General features: G+C 38.8%; 1 protein-coding gene across 3 annotated transcripts in view; it reads left to right on the top strand.

Annotated features, from left to right (window-relative positions):
* LOC308388334 (cGMP-dependent protein kinase 1) overlaps positions 1-16,980 on the top strand; it is a 101,963-nt gene that overhangs the window by 35,551 nt on the left and 49,432 nt on the right. For all 3 annotated transcript variants that reach the window (XM_080868969.1, XM_080868970.1, XM_080868968.1), the window contains exon 3: positions 4,705-4,818. In XM_080868969.1, coding sequence (XP_080725095.1) covers positions 4,705-4,818 — 114 coding nt within the window. The remainder of the gene's footprint in view (positions 1-4,704; positions 4,819-16,980) is intronic.

Genomic DNA, 16,980 nt, shown 5'->3' with positions numbered 1-16,980 from the left:
GTGACCATTTTCAGAGGAATGTTTTACGTTTTTCAAGCCACTTAACACCGACCTATGACTCATTCAGGCATTAGAAAGGCACTTAAATTGAGGGTAAACTATTGCTGTGATGACGCATAACAGAAAAAAATGTATCTTTATGCATTTTCTTTCCAGTTCTTTAGGTTAATTTAAAAAAATGCCAAATATAGCACAGTATGACTGACATAAACTATTTTTGTACCATTTCTTGAGATATTAGACAAAAACTTGGCATGGTGTGCAGTATGTCCTCAACAAATGTAAGGAAATTGGACAAGTGGAGGACAAAAGAAGCAATGGGAGACCTAAACACTACAGACCTAAAACTCTACAACAAATTAAAAGTAGCTGTATTTCATGTCCTTAAGAAATAGGGGGAAAAAATTGAGTCTGGCTGTCAGTAAGATGTTCTTAAGGAAACAGAGAGAGCAGGATGAGGTTTGCCCAGTTACATAAGAACTGGACTGAAATCAGTGGCAGCAGGTCTGATGGAGTGACAAATCCAAATTTGAACATTTTCAGAAGAAAGGTACAACAGTGAGTGTGTAAAGCATCTGTAAAATGCAATGCTGTATGTCAGCTCTGGGCTGCATTTTGTCAAAAATTATCGAGTTGTGTAGAAAAGTACCATCAGAATTTGGATCTGCCATGCAATACTATCTGGAAATGGCTTCATTTACAAGTATGACAGTGATCCCAAACACACTGCCCCTGCAGTAAGTGCATACCTGGATAGAAAAAACACACAACACTATCAGTCATGGATTGGGGTCAAAGGAGCTTGCAAAGAAAAGCGTCTGGACTTCTTTAAGTTGCTTGAAGATGTTTCACCTCTCATCCAAGAAGCTTCTTCAGTTCTAAGGTCAAATGGTGGGGAGTCCCAGATTTAAACCTAGTGGGAGTGTCCCCCCACAGAGGGACAAAAGGACCCCCTGATGGTGTGAAACTGGGTGTGGGTCCCAATCAGCCAGGGTTTCAGGTGAGCTCTTTGTGAAACCTGGCCCCACCTTATCATGCGAATTCCTGAGGTCAGTCATGGATTGGCTTTCCCAAAGCCCAGGCCTCAGTATTATTGAAGAAGTGTGGGATCATCTTTATTGGGAACAGAATAAATGGCAGCCAACATCGAAAGAAGAGCTCTGAATGTCCTTTAAGAAGCCTTGAGTACTATTCTTGAAGACTTTGTAAGAAATTTCACTTGCCTGTGAAAAACACTTACCTAATGGAATTCAGACTGGTTGAAGAATAAAGGTTGTGATACCAAATACTTTTCTTTCGAGCTTGTTAGAATCGCACAAACTCAGATTTTGCCAGTGTTTGAGTAAATCGCTACAGCTATTTCCTGTTTTCCTACTAAAATATAAAGAAACGAGCAGTGGCTCTAGAGTTTTGCACAGTACTTTAGAAGCAGTCGTTTCTTTCATGTGTGCTAACTGGGGAGCACAGTTATCACTATCACTGTCACTTCACACTCTCACAAAAAGGAGATTCTGGGGTCAAAACAGGTTTTTTATTCTCTCTCTTGGTGCTCCAGTCCAAACACATGCATGCTAGGTTGATTGTGTGTTTCTGTATCTCACCTCTTGCCCATGTCAGCTGGAATAGGCGCCAGCCGCTCCGTGACCCTGAATTTAGATAGGTAGCTAAGGAAATGAGTAGATGTGTGCTGAGAATCAGATTTCAAAAGTCTGGCAGTGAGCAACATTACTTTGACACCATTTGTACAAAACATTTTTAAGCAAATCCAAGCAATTTTTTGATCAGGCAGTCGGCTTAATATCAAACATTGTGCCTGCTACTCTCTGTGAAATTCACAGTTTATACATTTAGGAAAATGAGAAGTACAGGAAGTAGATCATGAATTCACTCTGAAAAAGAAACTCTGCACATTTGTTTTTCAGTCAGTCTAAGAATCCTCTTATGAATTCTTAAGCTGCTTATAATGAAGCATTGCACTGTTAAAAAATATAAATGTGGCTTTAAAAGCAAGATGTCATTTTTTTCCCCCCATTTCGAGCTGTTTCTTCTTTTGAATGGAAAACAAGGAGGGTGCTACTGCAAGCTCTGACTGAAAAAATAAGGCTGTTAAACAGGGACACTGGAAATAGCAGGGGAGCAGGCATTAAGATGGTGACACATTTTAAGAGCTAAAGATTTTCTCTCCGTGTAGTTTCATGCTGGGTGTTAATGGTTAATGTATTGTTAGCCATAGTGAAAATGTGTGCTATAGTACCAATAAGACAGGAATAAGTACAAAATGAAAAAAAGAATGAGCCCTGGAATAATGAGAGGTGTTTTTTGAGGCCTTTTGTCAAATGCGGTCATGGCCCGCTAACAAGATAACGTGTCAAATGGTTATCTTTGTGCTTGCTCTCATCGTCATGCTGTATTTCATCAGTTGCCTAGAGCAGACTTTAGATGTTTTCTCTGGGCTTTTGCTCTGTGAATCAGAGTTATGGTCCTGCTGGAATGCTGAGTTTTTTCAGGAAAACATACATCCTTGATGAGGCTTGTCTAAACACAGAAGCAGGAGCAAACCCCTCCAGTCACAGAGGCACAGAGGCTCTTACAGTGCGAAAGAAAAATGTGTTCACTTATCTGAAGCTGGTAGTTATGTCTCCTGTTGTCTAGAAATCTTTATTTGATACAGTTAAAGCAATAGGGTGCTATTAATTTTCATGATAATGTTAGTTTAAAACATGCATTTGTTTTGTAATATACAGCATTTGGCATTTTGTGTAAGTTACTACCTGTTTTATTTTAAAATGCATGACAATTCAGTCATTGCTCTGTGCATATATACCCCCCTGCTTCGCTTTTTTCCATGTGCAGTTGAATGTTCCAGTTAGCTACAAGTTTATGAGTGTTCTTTGTGAATTAATATATATAGTTTTTTCATATTTTCAGACTTTCTTCAAATGTGGACATACGGTTTTGCACTTTTACCTTCCCCAACAATACTTTTTTAAATTAAGTGGCTAGAAAAATCTGAAGCTCACTGGTGTCACTCGAACTGGTCTCTTAAACAGGACCTACTAAGGAGCTACTGAGTGAAGGGTTGGGTCATGGAGTAATGGTGTAGATCAGAGTGCTGACACTTAAATAATGCTGTTTATACACCATGAAAAATGTCTTGGACATTGGAAATGTAGTGTTCCTGTGTTTTGGACCCAATGTTTTGTGGGGTGTTTTCTTGCCTCTGAATTTTGGTTTATTATTACCATTTTATATTTTGGTTGTACTCTATTAGTTAATGTTTGGAATTCCTGGTTTTTAGGGGTGTCTTTTCTTTTGTATACATAATATGCCTCTATGCTTTGCCTTGTTACTTTTGTATCCTGAGTTTTGTTGTTATTTATGTTTCTTTTTACTCAGAGTTAATCTAGCCTCCTTGTATCTTGTCACCTACTCTTTGTGTAAGTGTTAGGTATAGAAAGTTTCCCTTTTATGTTACTTCCTGTGTTATTTTACCACTCTCTTGTGTCTAGTATTTAGTTTTTCTCCTCCTGTCTTGTTCTTGATTTTTTTCAGCAGTGTCTTGTTACCCTGATGATTCCACTTCCTTTTATTGCCTTATGTGTGTATTAAATAGCCCGACTTTGCTTTTTTCTGAGCGACTCTGTCATTCTTGTGCGAACCTGCAATTTCTCTGTTATTTTGCCTTACAATCTTTGTACTCTTTGAACTCTTTTGTACTACAATTAACCGCCATTATCTTGCCTGTTTTTGAGTCCTTGTGTTTTGGTCTTTTTGTCCTGTGAACTGTGATAGTGAAGTGACTTTGTGGGTCTTTCTATGAAGCCTGTGCCACTCATGTAGAAAAGTATGTGTTCACAGAAAACTACCAAATCCAAATTTTTTTTGCATGCAGCCAGCAAGCATTTTTCTCATTATTACTAAAACAAATCAATGCAAATAGTAGGAAGCAGAGCTACATTTAGCAAACCTTAGTGTAAACAGATCAAAAGGAATTTAGGAAACTGAAATCAATTTTTATTGCAACAGTTTAACCAAACCTCTGCATTTGAAATGAACTTGATAGAATCATGTTCATGGTCAATCTTTAACATGCTGGAGAATGAGACAATAGTGTGATTAGCAGTAACATCATGTTTGTTGATTAATTTCCTTTGCTCTGGCAGAACACTTGTTCACAGAACACAGTACTAAGCAAAACTACAGGATGAGATACAGTATACACCTAAAATTTAATAGAAAAACAGAAAGCTTTGTAGCCAACCATGCAACCATTGTTTAATTAACCATTAATCCTACTAGATGAGAGGTCAGATTTGGACAATGATCATACTAATCCTTACATACAGGATTATTTGTGATTCTGTTAGTGGTGGTAACATAAGCTGACAGGTTTGTAGAGTTTTTTGTTTTTGTTCATCCACAGGCTCTGGCATGAGTCCGGGAGTAGTTTGAGATGCATGCACTGCAAAATAATCATATTTTTTTTCTAGCCGAGTGAGCATTCAGCCTGGTTGCCCCTAAAAAATGTGATAAAAACCCTTAGACATCTATCAGCCACTCCATTTCATCACTGAATCGCTATTTGCAGCACATATTTAATGTAGTATTGGACTTACAGATTTGGGTAGTCAGGCAAGAAAATAAGTGTCAAATTTGAATATCATTGTTACTAATGGTTTATTTCCATTTTTGTGCATGTTTCAGATGGGAAGGTGGAGGTGACGAAGGAGAGCCTGAAGCTCTGCACCATGGGGCCAGGAAAGGTGTTTGGAGAGCTGGCTATTCTGTACAACTGCACCAGGACTGCTACTGTCAAGAGTGAGTCTCCACAGACACCCGTAAAAACAGCCAAAGTGCTTGAACGTGTCTGTGTTCAGTGTACACCTGTTGCCCAGGTGACAGATAATATCCCGTGTTCTCACACAAATACACGCATCTACACACATCCACTGAAATCTGTTTGCTTGTTCTAGAGGATTAGGGGTCTTTCTGCTTCCAGCTGTCATTCCTCTGTTGAAATATAGACAGGTATCACACTGTCACGATATGAATGAATGTTTGGAACACAGCAACAGCATTGTGCCTTGTTTACAGTGAAATATCAGCAGTGGGTTTTTTTCACAATACTCCAGTGAAGTTTCTTGTGAAGCAGGTGAAGTGAAATGTCAGGGTTTACCGAGCCTGCTCTTTCATGTGTCAAAGCTCCAGCTATGAGGGATGCACAGGGGGTGAGTAGGTGGTCTATCAGACTCGTGATTGAAATTTCAGTTTAAAAGAGTAAAGACTGGTGTCTGAGAGAAGACAGGATAGATGGTTTAATCACATTTGAGAATTAGTGTGTTATAAAAGTGTGTCAGGATGAATTGTGTGTTTAAGTAGGGTAGGAAACAGATTATTATAGATTATTAAAATTTGATTTGAGATCTTGTTATAAGTTGTATTTGAATGATGGACGTAGCCTCTGAGGCTGAAAAATGAACCCATTCCAGGAATTCCTTAAACCTTGATTCTTTCTCATGGCCAGCAGGGGGTGTATCTTCTTGGTACAAAAGGGTAACTTTGGATAGTGCCCAAACTTGATTCTCCCAACAATGTGCAGAGCTGAAGTGAAAAAGTACATTTGAGAAAACAACCCATCTGCTCACTTAGTCTATGACCTCAGTAAACAGTTTCCTAATGAGTTTCTCAGAAACAGTTTAAAGCCTAGACTAAAACAGGCAATAAAGTAGTGTATGCTGTCAGGCATGTTTTCTTAACTTTGACAAGGTGCTACTACATGAGCATGCAGTGTTCTCAGTTTCTGAGTCACTTCTTCACTTCTTACTCATGAGCTGTTCCTATGCACAGTCCTCCAATTTCAGAGGCCCAAAACTAAATCGACTGGCAAGCAGTTTAATGGCCTGGTGAGACCTGTTCCCTGATTATTACAAGACAAATCAAGAAGATAAAAGATTCGGGAGTTTATTCCAAGTGTTGAACTTGTATTTTGTATCTGTCCCCTGGAATTCTTAATTTATATGATATGAGGTCCAATAAGATGTCAATCCAAGTGAAGGAGACTGAAAACCCCAACAAACAACAAATAAGCTTTATCATTTGTCTTACCACTACTCTATCCAGCTGCTCAGATAAGCCTATCACAGTGAGAGAGTAAAATGTTAGGAGTGGCCAAATCAATATAATCTTAAAAAGAATAAATGCACCTGGCAGCACAGTTACACTAAAGTCTAGAATACCCAGAAGACAATTAAAGTGGAGGATCACAGAATTCTTTCTATGGTTAAGGAAATTCGCTCAAAACATTGAGCCAAGTGAAGCATATTCTGGAGCATGGAGGTCTTTTAGTGTCAAAGACTACAACTAAAACATGCACATGAATGGAAATATACAAGGTTTAGAAGAAGACTTTTCCAGAAAACATCTTAAAGAGCCTACATAGTTCTGGAAAAACTTTGGATAGCTGAAACCATTTTTAACTTGTATCAGGCTGATGGGAAGAAAAAAGGAGAGAGAGAAACAACTCCTGATTTAAAGCATATCACGTTTTCTGTCAAAACTGGCGAAGACCATGTTATGTTATGTATGGCTGGTAGTGGAAGCTGATGACTAGCATTTATTGATGATATGACTGAAGTAGCAGGGTAATTTTGAAGTGTACAGGACTATACTCTCTTTTCAGATATAGCTGCAAAACTGATCAGACTTTGCTTCACAGCAGATATGGTTAATGACCCAAGGCACATTCTAAAAGCAACCCAAGAGTTTCTCAAGGCAAAGGAAACAGGCTGATAAAGAGCTTAATTTGTCATGGAATAATAAGGGAACAGGCCTCACTTAGCCATGAAACTGCTTGTCAGTCAATTTTGCAATTACCTTTGAGCCTCTGAAAATACGGGACTATGCATAAAAATGTCTGTAATTCTTAAGCGGTTAACACGACAATTTTATTAAACCCCTTGAATTAAAGCTGAAGGTCTACACTTCAATCAGATCCTGAAAGTTTGATTTAAAAGCCATAATGGTGGAAGCAAAATTACAAGTTTCCAAACGAACCTAACTGTATTTACCGTTTATGGGCCTGGTAGTTAAAGTTAGCGTCCACATAAAGACGGTTTAAATTTAAATAAATAAATGTAAGACAGTGTATAGTTGCTTTATCTAGCAAAAAGGAATATAGTGTATTATTGCTCAGATATGGTAAATCATTTTATTTACCTTGAAAATGCAGTAATTGTAGTAATTGCAGGCTAGCTGATGTTTCCCTGTGCATTTATTTATGAATGAATGAATGAATACAAGGGTTTACTCAGGCTTGTACTTGAGAGTTCAAGTGTGAAGGAAAGAAGGTTGACGATGGTGGCTACTAGGTTGCACGCCCTGTGCTGACCCCTCTTATGTCCCGTGATCCCCTATTTCTAACCAGCCAACCTGATGAAACTCCCAGCTCCTGTTGCTATGGGAACAAGTGCCCATAGCAAGATGAGCCATCTCTTACGGGTTAAAATATTCCCCTTCCTGCTGGCGACAGAGTGTCTGCTTTTTTTCCTTTTGTATATATTCTCTTGCCCACCGGACTGTACTTCCTGCCACGATCTTAAGAGATGTACGTCAGTGCTGCTCAATAAAAACTCACACATGGAACAAATGATGTAATTGTCTACATAGACAGAAGTGTGTTTACAGTCTAACAGGGTCATTGGTACTGTCTCTGAGAGTTGCTGTCTTTGTTTTAATATATGTCGCTACGCATGAATGTAGTGAGGAATTCAGCTGCCACACTGGCTATTAGAGCCGACAGACTCGACTGGAAATCGTGCACCTGCTAGTGCGCATGGAGATCCCGCTTCCAATCAGCAGATTTAATTTCATCATTGCATGGAACCCAGTAGGAGGATAAATCCTTGAAGCAATTTCAGTTTACGTTGCTTGGTCTCCTAAGTCATATGCATGATTAATTACTTCTTAACAGAATTTATCTGAGGAACCTGTTAATGTTGACTCATGGGAGCTCATCCATGAACTGTCTACACCTCTTTCCTTTTACTGTTACTGCTAACTCACAAAATAATGACACCATTGCCAACTGTGATAATGAAGAGATTCCCAGAGTCTGGCACCTATTAAGAATTTCAGAAACAATTAAGAGCCATTAGGTGCAATGATTCGTTTACAGAAAATGTGTGCAATTATGACAGTTCTTTCATCACAGTCAGACTTGTCAAGATAAACCCAAGGATTGCTTAAGATCGCTGACATAATAAATTATTGCACATGTTTTATTCAGGAATTTAGCTGCATTTAGTTTTGCATGAGTTTCCAATAAAACTGACACGTGTTTAAATTTCACTTGAATTTCAATTCGGAATTGAGAATAAAACTTCAAAATACCTTTTGGGCTTTTTTCTTAAGCCTATTTACATACACTCATAGGAGCAAATCAGTAATACTCAGTAAAATCAATGGGACAGGTTTTATTCATTGCCTTTTATTTAAAGAAAAAAAAATATAAAAATATGAGGGGAAGTGACGTTAATTGGCAGCCATTTGTGCAGTTATGGATAATTATATGGATCTATTGCTAAATCTGGACAATATTGTAAGCGTATCCAAGTAATAGCATTGTTTATTTTGTTTTTATTGCTGTATGATCATGATTACATATTCCCGGAAGGGCCAATGAGGACATTTCCATCAGTCCTCCTGCATCTTTAGGTGATTTCATTTCTGATCACTCAGTGGCACTCTCACCCACCCCTACAAAAAAATAAAAAATAAAAAATGGATCCTGTAAACTGAGCATTTCAAGTAGCACTTACTCCCAGGCTTTGTAGTGCCCCAATGAACTGCTAAAATCAATATGTTATGTATACTTTCAGGATACAGACACTTATGTGTGGAGCTATGGCCACATTTGGGGTTTGGCTCTGCCAGTCAGGACAAATGAGGTGGGATTTCACATGCAGCCTGAGAGAAAAAATGTTGCCTGAGAATTTTTTTATGAAACAGTCCTCTTGCAATCAACTCTATATCACATTTATATATATATAACAGCAGCTGGGCCAAGGCTGGGCCAAGGCTGGCTGACAAAGAAATAGAGGAAGAAAGGGTTAGGAGTGAGAGAATAGACAGGTGATAAACGCAGGGCAGCAGTGACAGTAAAATGAAGGAACCACTTCAAGGAGGCTAGACAAATTCTCATCTTGTGTCTGCAGACAGGAGAGAGGAATTGGAAAAAAATGTTTATAGCATAACAATGTAAGTGTTTCTTGAAGACAGCATAACAGGACACCATTCACCATGGTTTGGCATAAAACAATTGAGCAAATTGCAGAGCTCAACAGTACAGCACTGAAAAGAAGAGGAGGCAAACTCAGGAGGAAAATTGTTATGATTCTCAGATAAATGAAAATGCGTAATTAATCTGTAATATTCAAAACTGGATGCCTGAAAACGATGTCAAAATATTTTGATAATAAGACTGCAACAAAAAGCTATGCTTAGTATTGATTAATATGTCTCAATCTTTCTCAACTGATTGCAGAGTTCAAGGTGACATCGAATGTTTTGCTGTTTGCAACCCCAAAAATTCAGTTTACGATGATATGAAACAAAAAAAAGCTTCAGATTTTCACAGGAGTTTTTACATTCTGTTTAGCATGATTTCAGGAATAGCTTAGTTAAAGTTTATTTGTTGTGTTGTTGATTTTCAGTAGAAAAAAAAAGCCAAAAGTGCTCTATATTCAGGCTCTAAAAGACTATTGGGAATCTTGAAATTGATTCAGACCAGTCATCTGAAAGAGTGAGGTCACTACTAACATAATCAGTGTGACTGATTATCTGTATGCTCCATCTTAATGACACTGGTGGAAAAGGCCGTATCAGACGTCATCTCAAAGACTCAGCTGTGCTCTCCACTTACAGTTATAACGCACATGAATGCTTTTGCATAACACTGGATAATATCATTCTTTTCAAATAACAGTTATATAATAACTAATTTTGAGAAGTATCAGGGTGCATAAATCATTTAAAGGGTGCAGAACAATGCATGTGTGCAAGGAACGATACGTACAGTGGTGCGTATTTGCCGCCATAGTATATGTCTTTCTAAAATACCTCATGCAAATATAATTAATATAAATATTAAATATAAATAATATCTCAAACATGGCACTGCCATTTTTACATTGGCTCTGCCTTCCTTTTTGCTTCTTCTTAATGTTTGAGAAATAATAATTTAAAGATACAACTAAATAAATTCCATCAATCCATCTTCTTACACTTATCCGGGCCCGGGACGCGGGGGCAGCAGCCTAAGCAGAGAAGCCCAGACCTCCCTCTCCCCAGCCACCTCCTCCAGCTTGTCCTGGGGGAACACCAAGGCGTTCCCAGGCCAGCCGAGAGATATAATTTCTTCAGCGTGTCCTGGGTCTGCCCCGGGGCCTCCTCCCAGTGGGACATGCCCGGAACACCTCACCCAGGAGGCGCCCAGGAGGCAGCACCAATCCGTCTGTCGATCTCTCGCTTCCTTCTTCCGTCACTCATGAACAAGACCCCAAGATACTTAACCTCCCCCACTTGGGGCAAAACCTTGTCCTCGACCCGGAGTGGGCACACCACCCTTTTTCAGCTGAGGACCATGGCCTCACATTTGGAGGTGCTGATTCTCATTTCCACTGCTTCACACTCTGCTGCGAGCCATTCCGGTGAGAGCTGGAGGCCATCGCCTGATTAAGCCAACAGAACCACATCATCCATGAAAAGGAGAGATGAGATTCTGAGACCACTGAAGTGAAAGCCTTCTGTCACTTGGCTGTGCCTAGAAATTCTGTACATAAAAATTATGAACAGAATCGGGGACAAAGGGCACTCCTGGCAAAGCCCATCACCCACGAGGAACAAGTCCAACTTATTGCTTTTGACTAGGGCTGGGCCATATCATAATGTTGGGCAACGATAAGAAAATGAAATATCGCGATAGAACATGGGTAAAACGCGCATGCGCAGTGCCTTTGTTTTCATACGCACATGGTGGAAAAAGCGTGCCAGCGACAGAGAATGAGAAGAGAGAAAGCGGATCGTTGAATGAAACAGATGAACCAGAATTGGTTTGTAAAAATGCTTTAGTGGTGTGGAACTGGTTTAGCTTTCGTCCGTCAGATACACAACAAAGCACTATTTTTGGTAGCGCATGCTAGCGGGCCATCGTTATTACCGTGTTTATTGGAAAATATGGCACACTTAAAATCAATCCTTTGATTTTTCTGAAAATCGACAGTGCCCCTTATAATCCCGTGTGCCTTATGTATGAATTCTGGTTATGTTTTCTGACCTTGAAATGATTTTATGTGGTACACAGCGCTCGAAAATCTGTCAAATGTTTTAGTACGACTTTGCTAAGCTACGAACCTGCACCGCTTGATGGATTGTCAGAGCATTACGGCTACCATAGTCAGGAGCCTCGCGGAGTGATATGTACTGTGCTTCAGCATAGTATTACAGTATTGTGTGTGTGTATATGTCATGGTCCGTGATTTTCCCGGGTCGCCTTTTGTTGTTATAATAAAGTGTCATTTTCTGCTAACACTTGAGTCTGCGTTTGGATCCTTTTGTGCGCGCGCGCCGCGGCGCATGACAGTATAACCTCTTTTTACGTTTTGTGGATATTATACATGGTTATGCTGAGGATATGTCGGCCAATTTCCGCTGGAAACGCGTTGTGGTTAAACTGTCAGCAAGGAATTTGCATTTGCACTGTTAAATCTTTATATAGCTTTAATGCACATAAAAAACTGTTTAAGTGAAAATACGTTGATGTTTTTTTTTGCACTAATAAAGTTGTGGAGTTGTAAAGTATTTTGTCTAGTGTCAATTATATCGTCAGTTATATCGTTATCGCAAATTTTCAAATGTATATCGTGATAAATATTTTTGGTCATATTGCCCTGCTCTACTTTCGGCAAGCTCTTGCAACTGTTGTATAAGGATCGAATGGCCCGTAGCAATGGGCCAAACACCCGATTGGGGCCCGGAGCACCTCCTACAGGACACTCCGAGGGATACGGTCAAATGCCTTCTCCAATTCCACAAAACACATGTGGACTGTTGAGCAAACTCCCATACACCCTCAAGTATCCTTGAGAGGGTAAAGAGCTGGTCCAGTATTTCATGACCAGGACAAAATCTGCATTGTTCCTCCTTTATCTGAGGTTCGACTAACGGACGAACTGTCTTTTCCAACACCTTGGCATAGACTTTCCCAGTGAGGCTGAACTAAATAAATTTAAAGACTAAATATATAGGCCTCATGTTTGCCATCAAGCGGGTAACTGTACACAGCAAATTCAAAAGTGTTAAATTTTTTGGTGTTAATAGTCTCCTTGCAAAAGTAGAGTTAATTTTACTCTAAGTAGAGTCACATTCTTTTAATGTAACTCTGAGGTGTAAAATGATAGTAGTTAAAATCGAGTGTTAAAAATGAGTGTTTCTCTGTCAAATCTGGAGGTGTTAAAATGGAAACATTAACTCTTGACCTCTTAACTCTGAACTCCTAGAGGGGCTATGACACCAACAGAGTAAATTCGCAGACTCCGCCCTCAGCACGGCTCCAATCGAAGCTGAAGTGAAGCCGTTTCAGAACATTTACTCTACATATTTGAGTTGTTTGCCATGCTTGGTAAGTCATTTTTTCAAAGATTGTTTCAATTGTTATTAGCTTTTACTTCTGTGGCTCTTTGGAGTTGAGACAAAGCTGTGTGAAAGGCATTAGCCATGTTGCTCGCTGATAGCATAATATTCTGTTTTAGCTAGCTGAAAGGTATTGTTTGCGGGCAAATACCACAGCCTTGAAAAAAAGCTTGCATGTGAATTTTCAGTCAAATCTTTGGTCAAATACACCTAAAACAATGTCTAGAATGTGAAATGTTGGTATAATGAAAACGATCGCCCATAAAAAAAAAAAAACGAGCAAACAGCAGTAGCAGATGTCCTGACTGGATTCTACGTTAGCATAGATCCCTCCAGAGTTTTGTGCACACGGTTTAGGTAAAAATTAAAAAGGTTGAGGTTTTACATTTAGTTCAGTATTACCTGTTGCCTGTGTCCTTGTCTTTTGGGAAAATACTTTACACAAGTAATGGCTCAAAGAGGATTCCTTTTTTTTTTTACTGTGCTGCAATTGTTTACTGGATTATTTGTGCCATTAATTAGTCTCAACTAATTTATATTCGATCTCCGCACAGGATATGCTTGTGAAGATGGAATATGGGGGAGAGCAGAAGTGCGTTGAAGTTCCACAAAGTGATGAATGAAGGACATGCATATTGTATTGAAGAAATAAGTGTTGAGAATGCTGTTATTTGCATTTACCATGTCAGACCTTTTTGATAAACAAAATTCTAATGAAAGTGAGAACATGTATACTGTTACGTCTTTCAGAAAATGTTTTGAAATTGTGGTGCACAGTTCAGAATAAATGTTTTTCAAAAACCATTGCATCTTTTTAGTAAATGTTTATTTCCAAAAGAAATTTCTAGAAGTTCAGAACAGTAAAATTCCCGCTTTTTAGAATGAATTAGAAGATAACTCTTACGTAGTTAAACTAAAATACTCTTTGAGAGTTAATATATAAACTCTTAACACCAAGTGTTAAATTATCAACTCCAGACAGATTTGGTGTTTAACACTAAATCAGAGTTAACGTACCAACTCTCCAAAAAGAGTTAAATTAACACTCTCTGGTGTGGACCCATATAGACACTTTAATAGTGTTGAAATCAAATCCGACAGTGTTAATTTGGACATGCTGGATTTGCTGTGTACCCCAGTGGATACTTTCACAGTTACAAGACAGTACTTTAATGTTTAAACTAATGCTTAGAAAATTTAAAAACAAACAGAGTAATGTGACTGTATATATATCCACAATAACAGAGTAACTAGCAGTACTGGTGTGCGGATCGATATTGAAATATTGATTCTTCCGATACCAGTAATTTATGTTCTAGAATTGACTCTCATATTAAAATATAGATATTTTAGTACTTTGGGGTAAATTTGTAGTTTTTCATTAACAGAAACACCGTGGAAAGAAACTATATCATTCGGATCGTCTAAATTGGAAGGAACTACTTCCTCTTACGCCTTTCACATTCATATGCGAAATATAAATGTATAAATGTGTCGCAGCCCCTGGCATGCGCACTCACAACAATGGCTGAGTGTGAACGGAGTCATGTGAGTCATATGACCGTTTTTTTTAAATTTCTACATGATAATTCTACATTATTAAGCAATATGAACAAGTAGTCTGATGTCCTGTAATCATTATGAAGCTATATTATTACGATTACATAATACAATTATATACAAATACAATGAAACATTAAGTTTTTGTACAGAGTATCGCTATCGGATCAATATCGTCAATACCACTCTGAATTTTACTTGGTATCGGATCGGAAAGGAAATCAGTGGTGTCGCACATCACTAACTAGCAGCCATGATAAAGTGTCAGAGCTTTGGCCCGATACATAAAGGGGCCAAGCTATCCCTGCCCCCGATAAAGGGGCAGGGATAGCTCAGTAGGTAAAGTGGTCGCCCCATGATCGGAAGGTCGGCGGTTCGAATCCACTTAACGGCTACCCTGAGGTACCCCTGAGCAAGGTACCGTCCCTACACACTGCTCCCCGGGCGCCTGCTTAGTGGGCTGCCCACTGCTTCACTGAGTGAATGGGTCAAATGCAGAGAAAAACAAGTAATTTCCCCATGGGGATCAATAAAGTATCCATTATTATTACATCTACATGGTGAACTACATATTAAAATAGGCGTGCAAAAAGTTAAAAATAGACATTCATAAGAAAGAGGATACACTTTTGAAATACTCAACTGCTACCGCTTCAAGTGCTTGTAGTTTAAGCTCTAATTTGAAACAGAGCATGGACATCAGTAACTCCGGGCAGAGTTGTAGCCTGACATTTTTTATAGAGGTGACCAGGCTGAGACATCACTACCTTCGGGGATGACACATGAAATGGATGTGTTGTTATTTTTTTTTCTTTCTGTCTGACAAACCCCTCTAGGTAAAATTGCTGTCTTTTGGTGACTCAATCCTGTCGTTTCAATTGAATTAAACAGCAAGGAGCTTTATATTGTAAGTTAAAGAGCTGCAATATTAGAGCGAAAACCCCAACGATAAGACAATCCCTTATGAGCAAGCACTTAGCTAAACTGTCTTTGAAGAGGAAGAGACCTTAGTTATTATGTGCTTATGTAGGCGTGACTGACATTTAATGTACTGATGTTGGCTATAGTTATTTAAATACTATATTAAGTGCTGTTAAAATGTGCCCAAGCAGGGGCAGATCCAAAAGGGGGGCACAGGGGGGTATCAACCCTATAGAAATATAATTGTCCCTCCTGCCCACCAGGCAGAGTACCTTTAGACTTAAAACCTGAGTATTTTATTCTGGTTTAATTTATTCATACTTTAAGTATTCCAACGTTATTCCTTTGCTCATCTATATTTTACAAACACCATTACAAGAAAATCCAGCCACTTTAAAATAAGACTGCTTATTATCATTTCAAAAGAACACATAATGAAGACTTATACTGAAAGGCTCATCTGAAGCAGCTGTGGCATTAGAGTAAAAGGATTAATAACCACTGATGCACTCTGCCTTTCTAATGTATAAATGTATTACATGCATATGTGTAGATTATATGCCGGGCTTTAGATATTCATCTCAAATTGACATTTCTTTTCACTTAATCTTCATTAGCTGATTTTTTCCTCTTCCCGGCTAATGTGGATATGAAAAAATAAAAATAAAAGCACAAATCATAATATGATAAAAGATTTTCATTCCTCATGAATGACAGCCAAGCCTGAATCTGTCCTTTAAGATTAAAGGCTCAGTTTTCACATGTCTGTGTGTTGGGTTTGTGGGTCTTTGATTGTTTTTTTCTCACCAATAACTTCTGAATGTAGAACTCCAGTGATCTTACTGCTAGGTGTTTAAGCCTGTTTACATGTCCTTGATCATTTTATTTTTCAGCAACAAGTGGATGAATTATACTCTGTGGGGTTCATCTCTGTGTGCAGACCTTCTGAAAGCCACTTTAAACACATAAAAAAGCACAGAGTTGCCTAACAGTGTACTCAGTGGTGTTCAAATTCTAGTGTGCATTTTTACAGGTGCTGTGTTAGAGGTCAAACTGTCTGCACACAATACAGACGAAACAAGACAGTCAGCAGGGGATTAATAATTAGCGATTTTTGTACCCGTTTTATGTGTAGTGCTAAAAACAGCACATGATAATGGAATTACATATAAAATATTAGGGGGCAATTTTCTAGAGACTTCTGAGAATCTTGTGAAAGAGTGATAGCTTAGCTGTATAACAGCCCTTCCTTCCGCCTCGAGTGAGCAAACAGTTGTCCTTCTAATCAGTCTGCATGTGAGTGTGTGTGTTTATTAGACTGTGCCTGCACAGTCTCAGGAATCACCCTCTCCAAGGTGAGTGATTCTTGTTTTGGCAGAATGAGATAGCTTACAGTGTGTGAGTATTTTGACTTCTTCTGTAATTGTTTCCTGTGTTTTTCGTCTCATATTTCCACACCATTTCTTTTTGTGCACCACAGAGAAATACCAACAATGCTTTCGCTGCATTTAAACATTTCCCACATGGCACGGAATATTAAGCGTGGCATCACTTGTTTTCATTTCGTCTTTATTCAGTGTGTTTTCGTTGTGATTAAAATCAACTGGAGGCAGGATTTAAAAGCACCCGTGCAACAGAAATCGTTACTGGTGTGCATTTTGAGAGCAAGAGTGAGAGTGCTTTCATGTATGGTAATTTTTCTATAAGTCCTGTTTAATTCTAAAACACTGACACAGCTGTGATCAGTCGACTCGGCAAGTATGTTTGCATGCTAATACAAAGATTATGTTGGACCAAGTGTTAGCGTTGGCT

Source organism: Rhamphochromis sp. 'chilingali', assembly GCF_963969265.1.
Source record: "Rhamphochromis sp. 'chilingali' genome assembly, chromosome: 20".
Classification (NCBI taxonomy): Eukaryota; Metazoa; Chordata; class Actinopteri; order Cichliformes; family Cichlidae; genus Rhamphochromis; species Rhamphochromis sp. 'chilingali'.
This window is presented reverse-complemented; position numbering and strand designations above follow the sequence as displayed.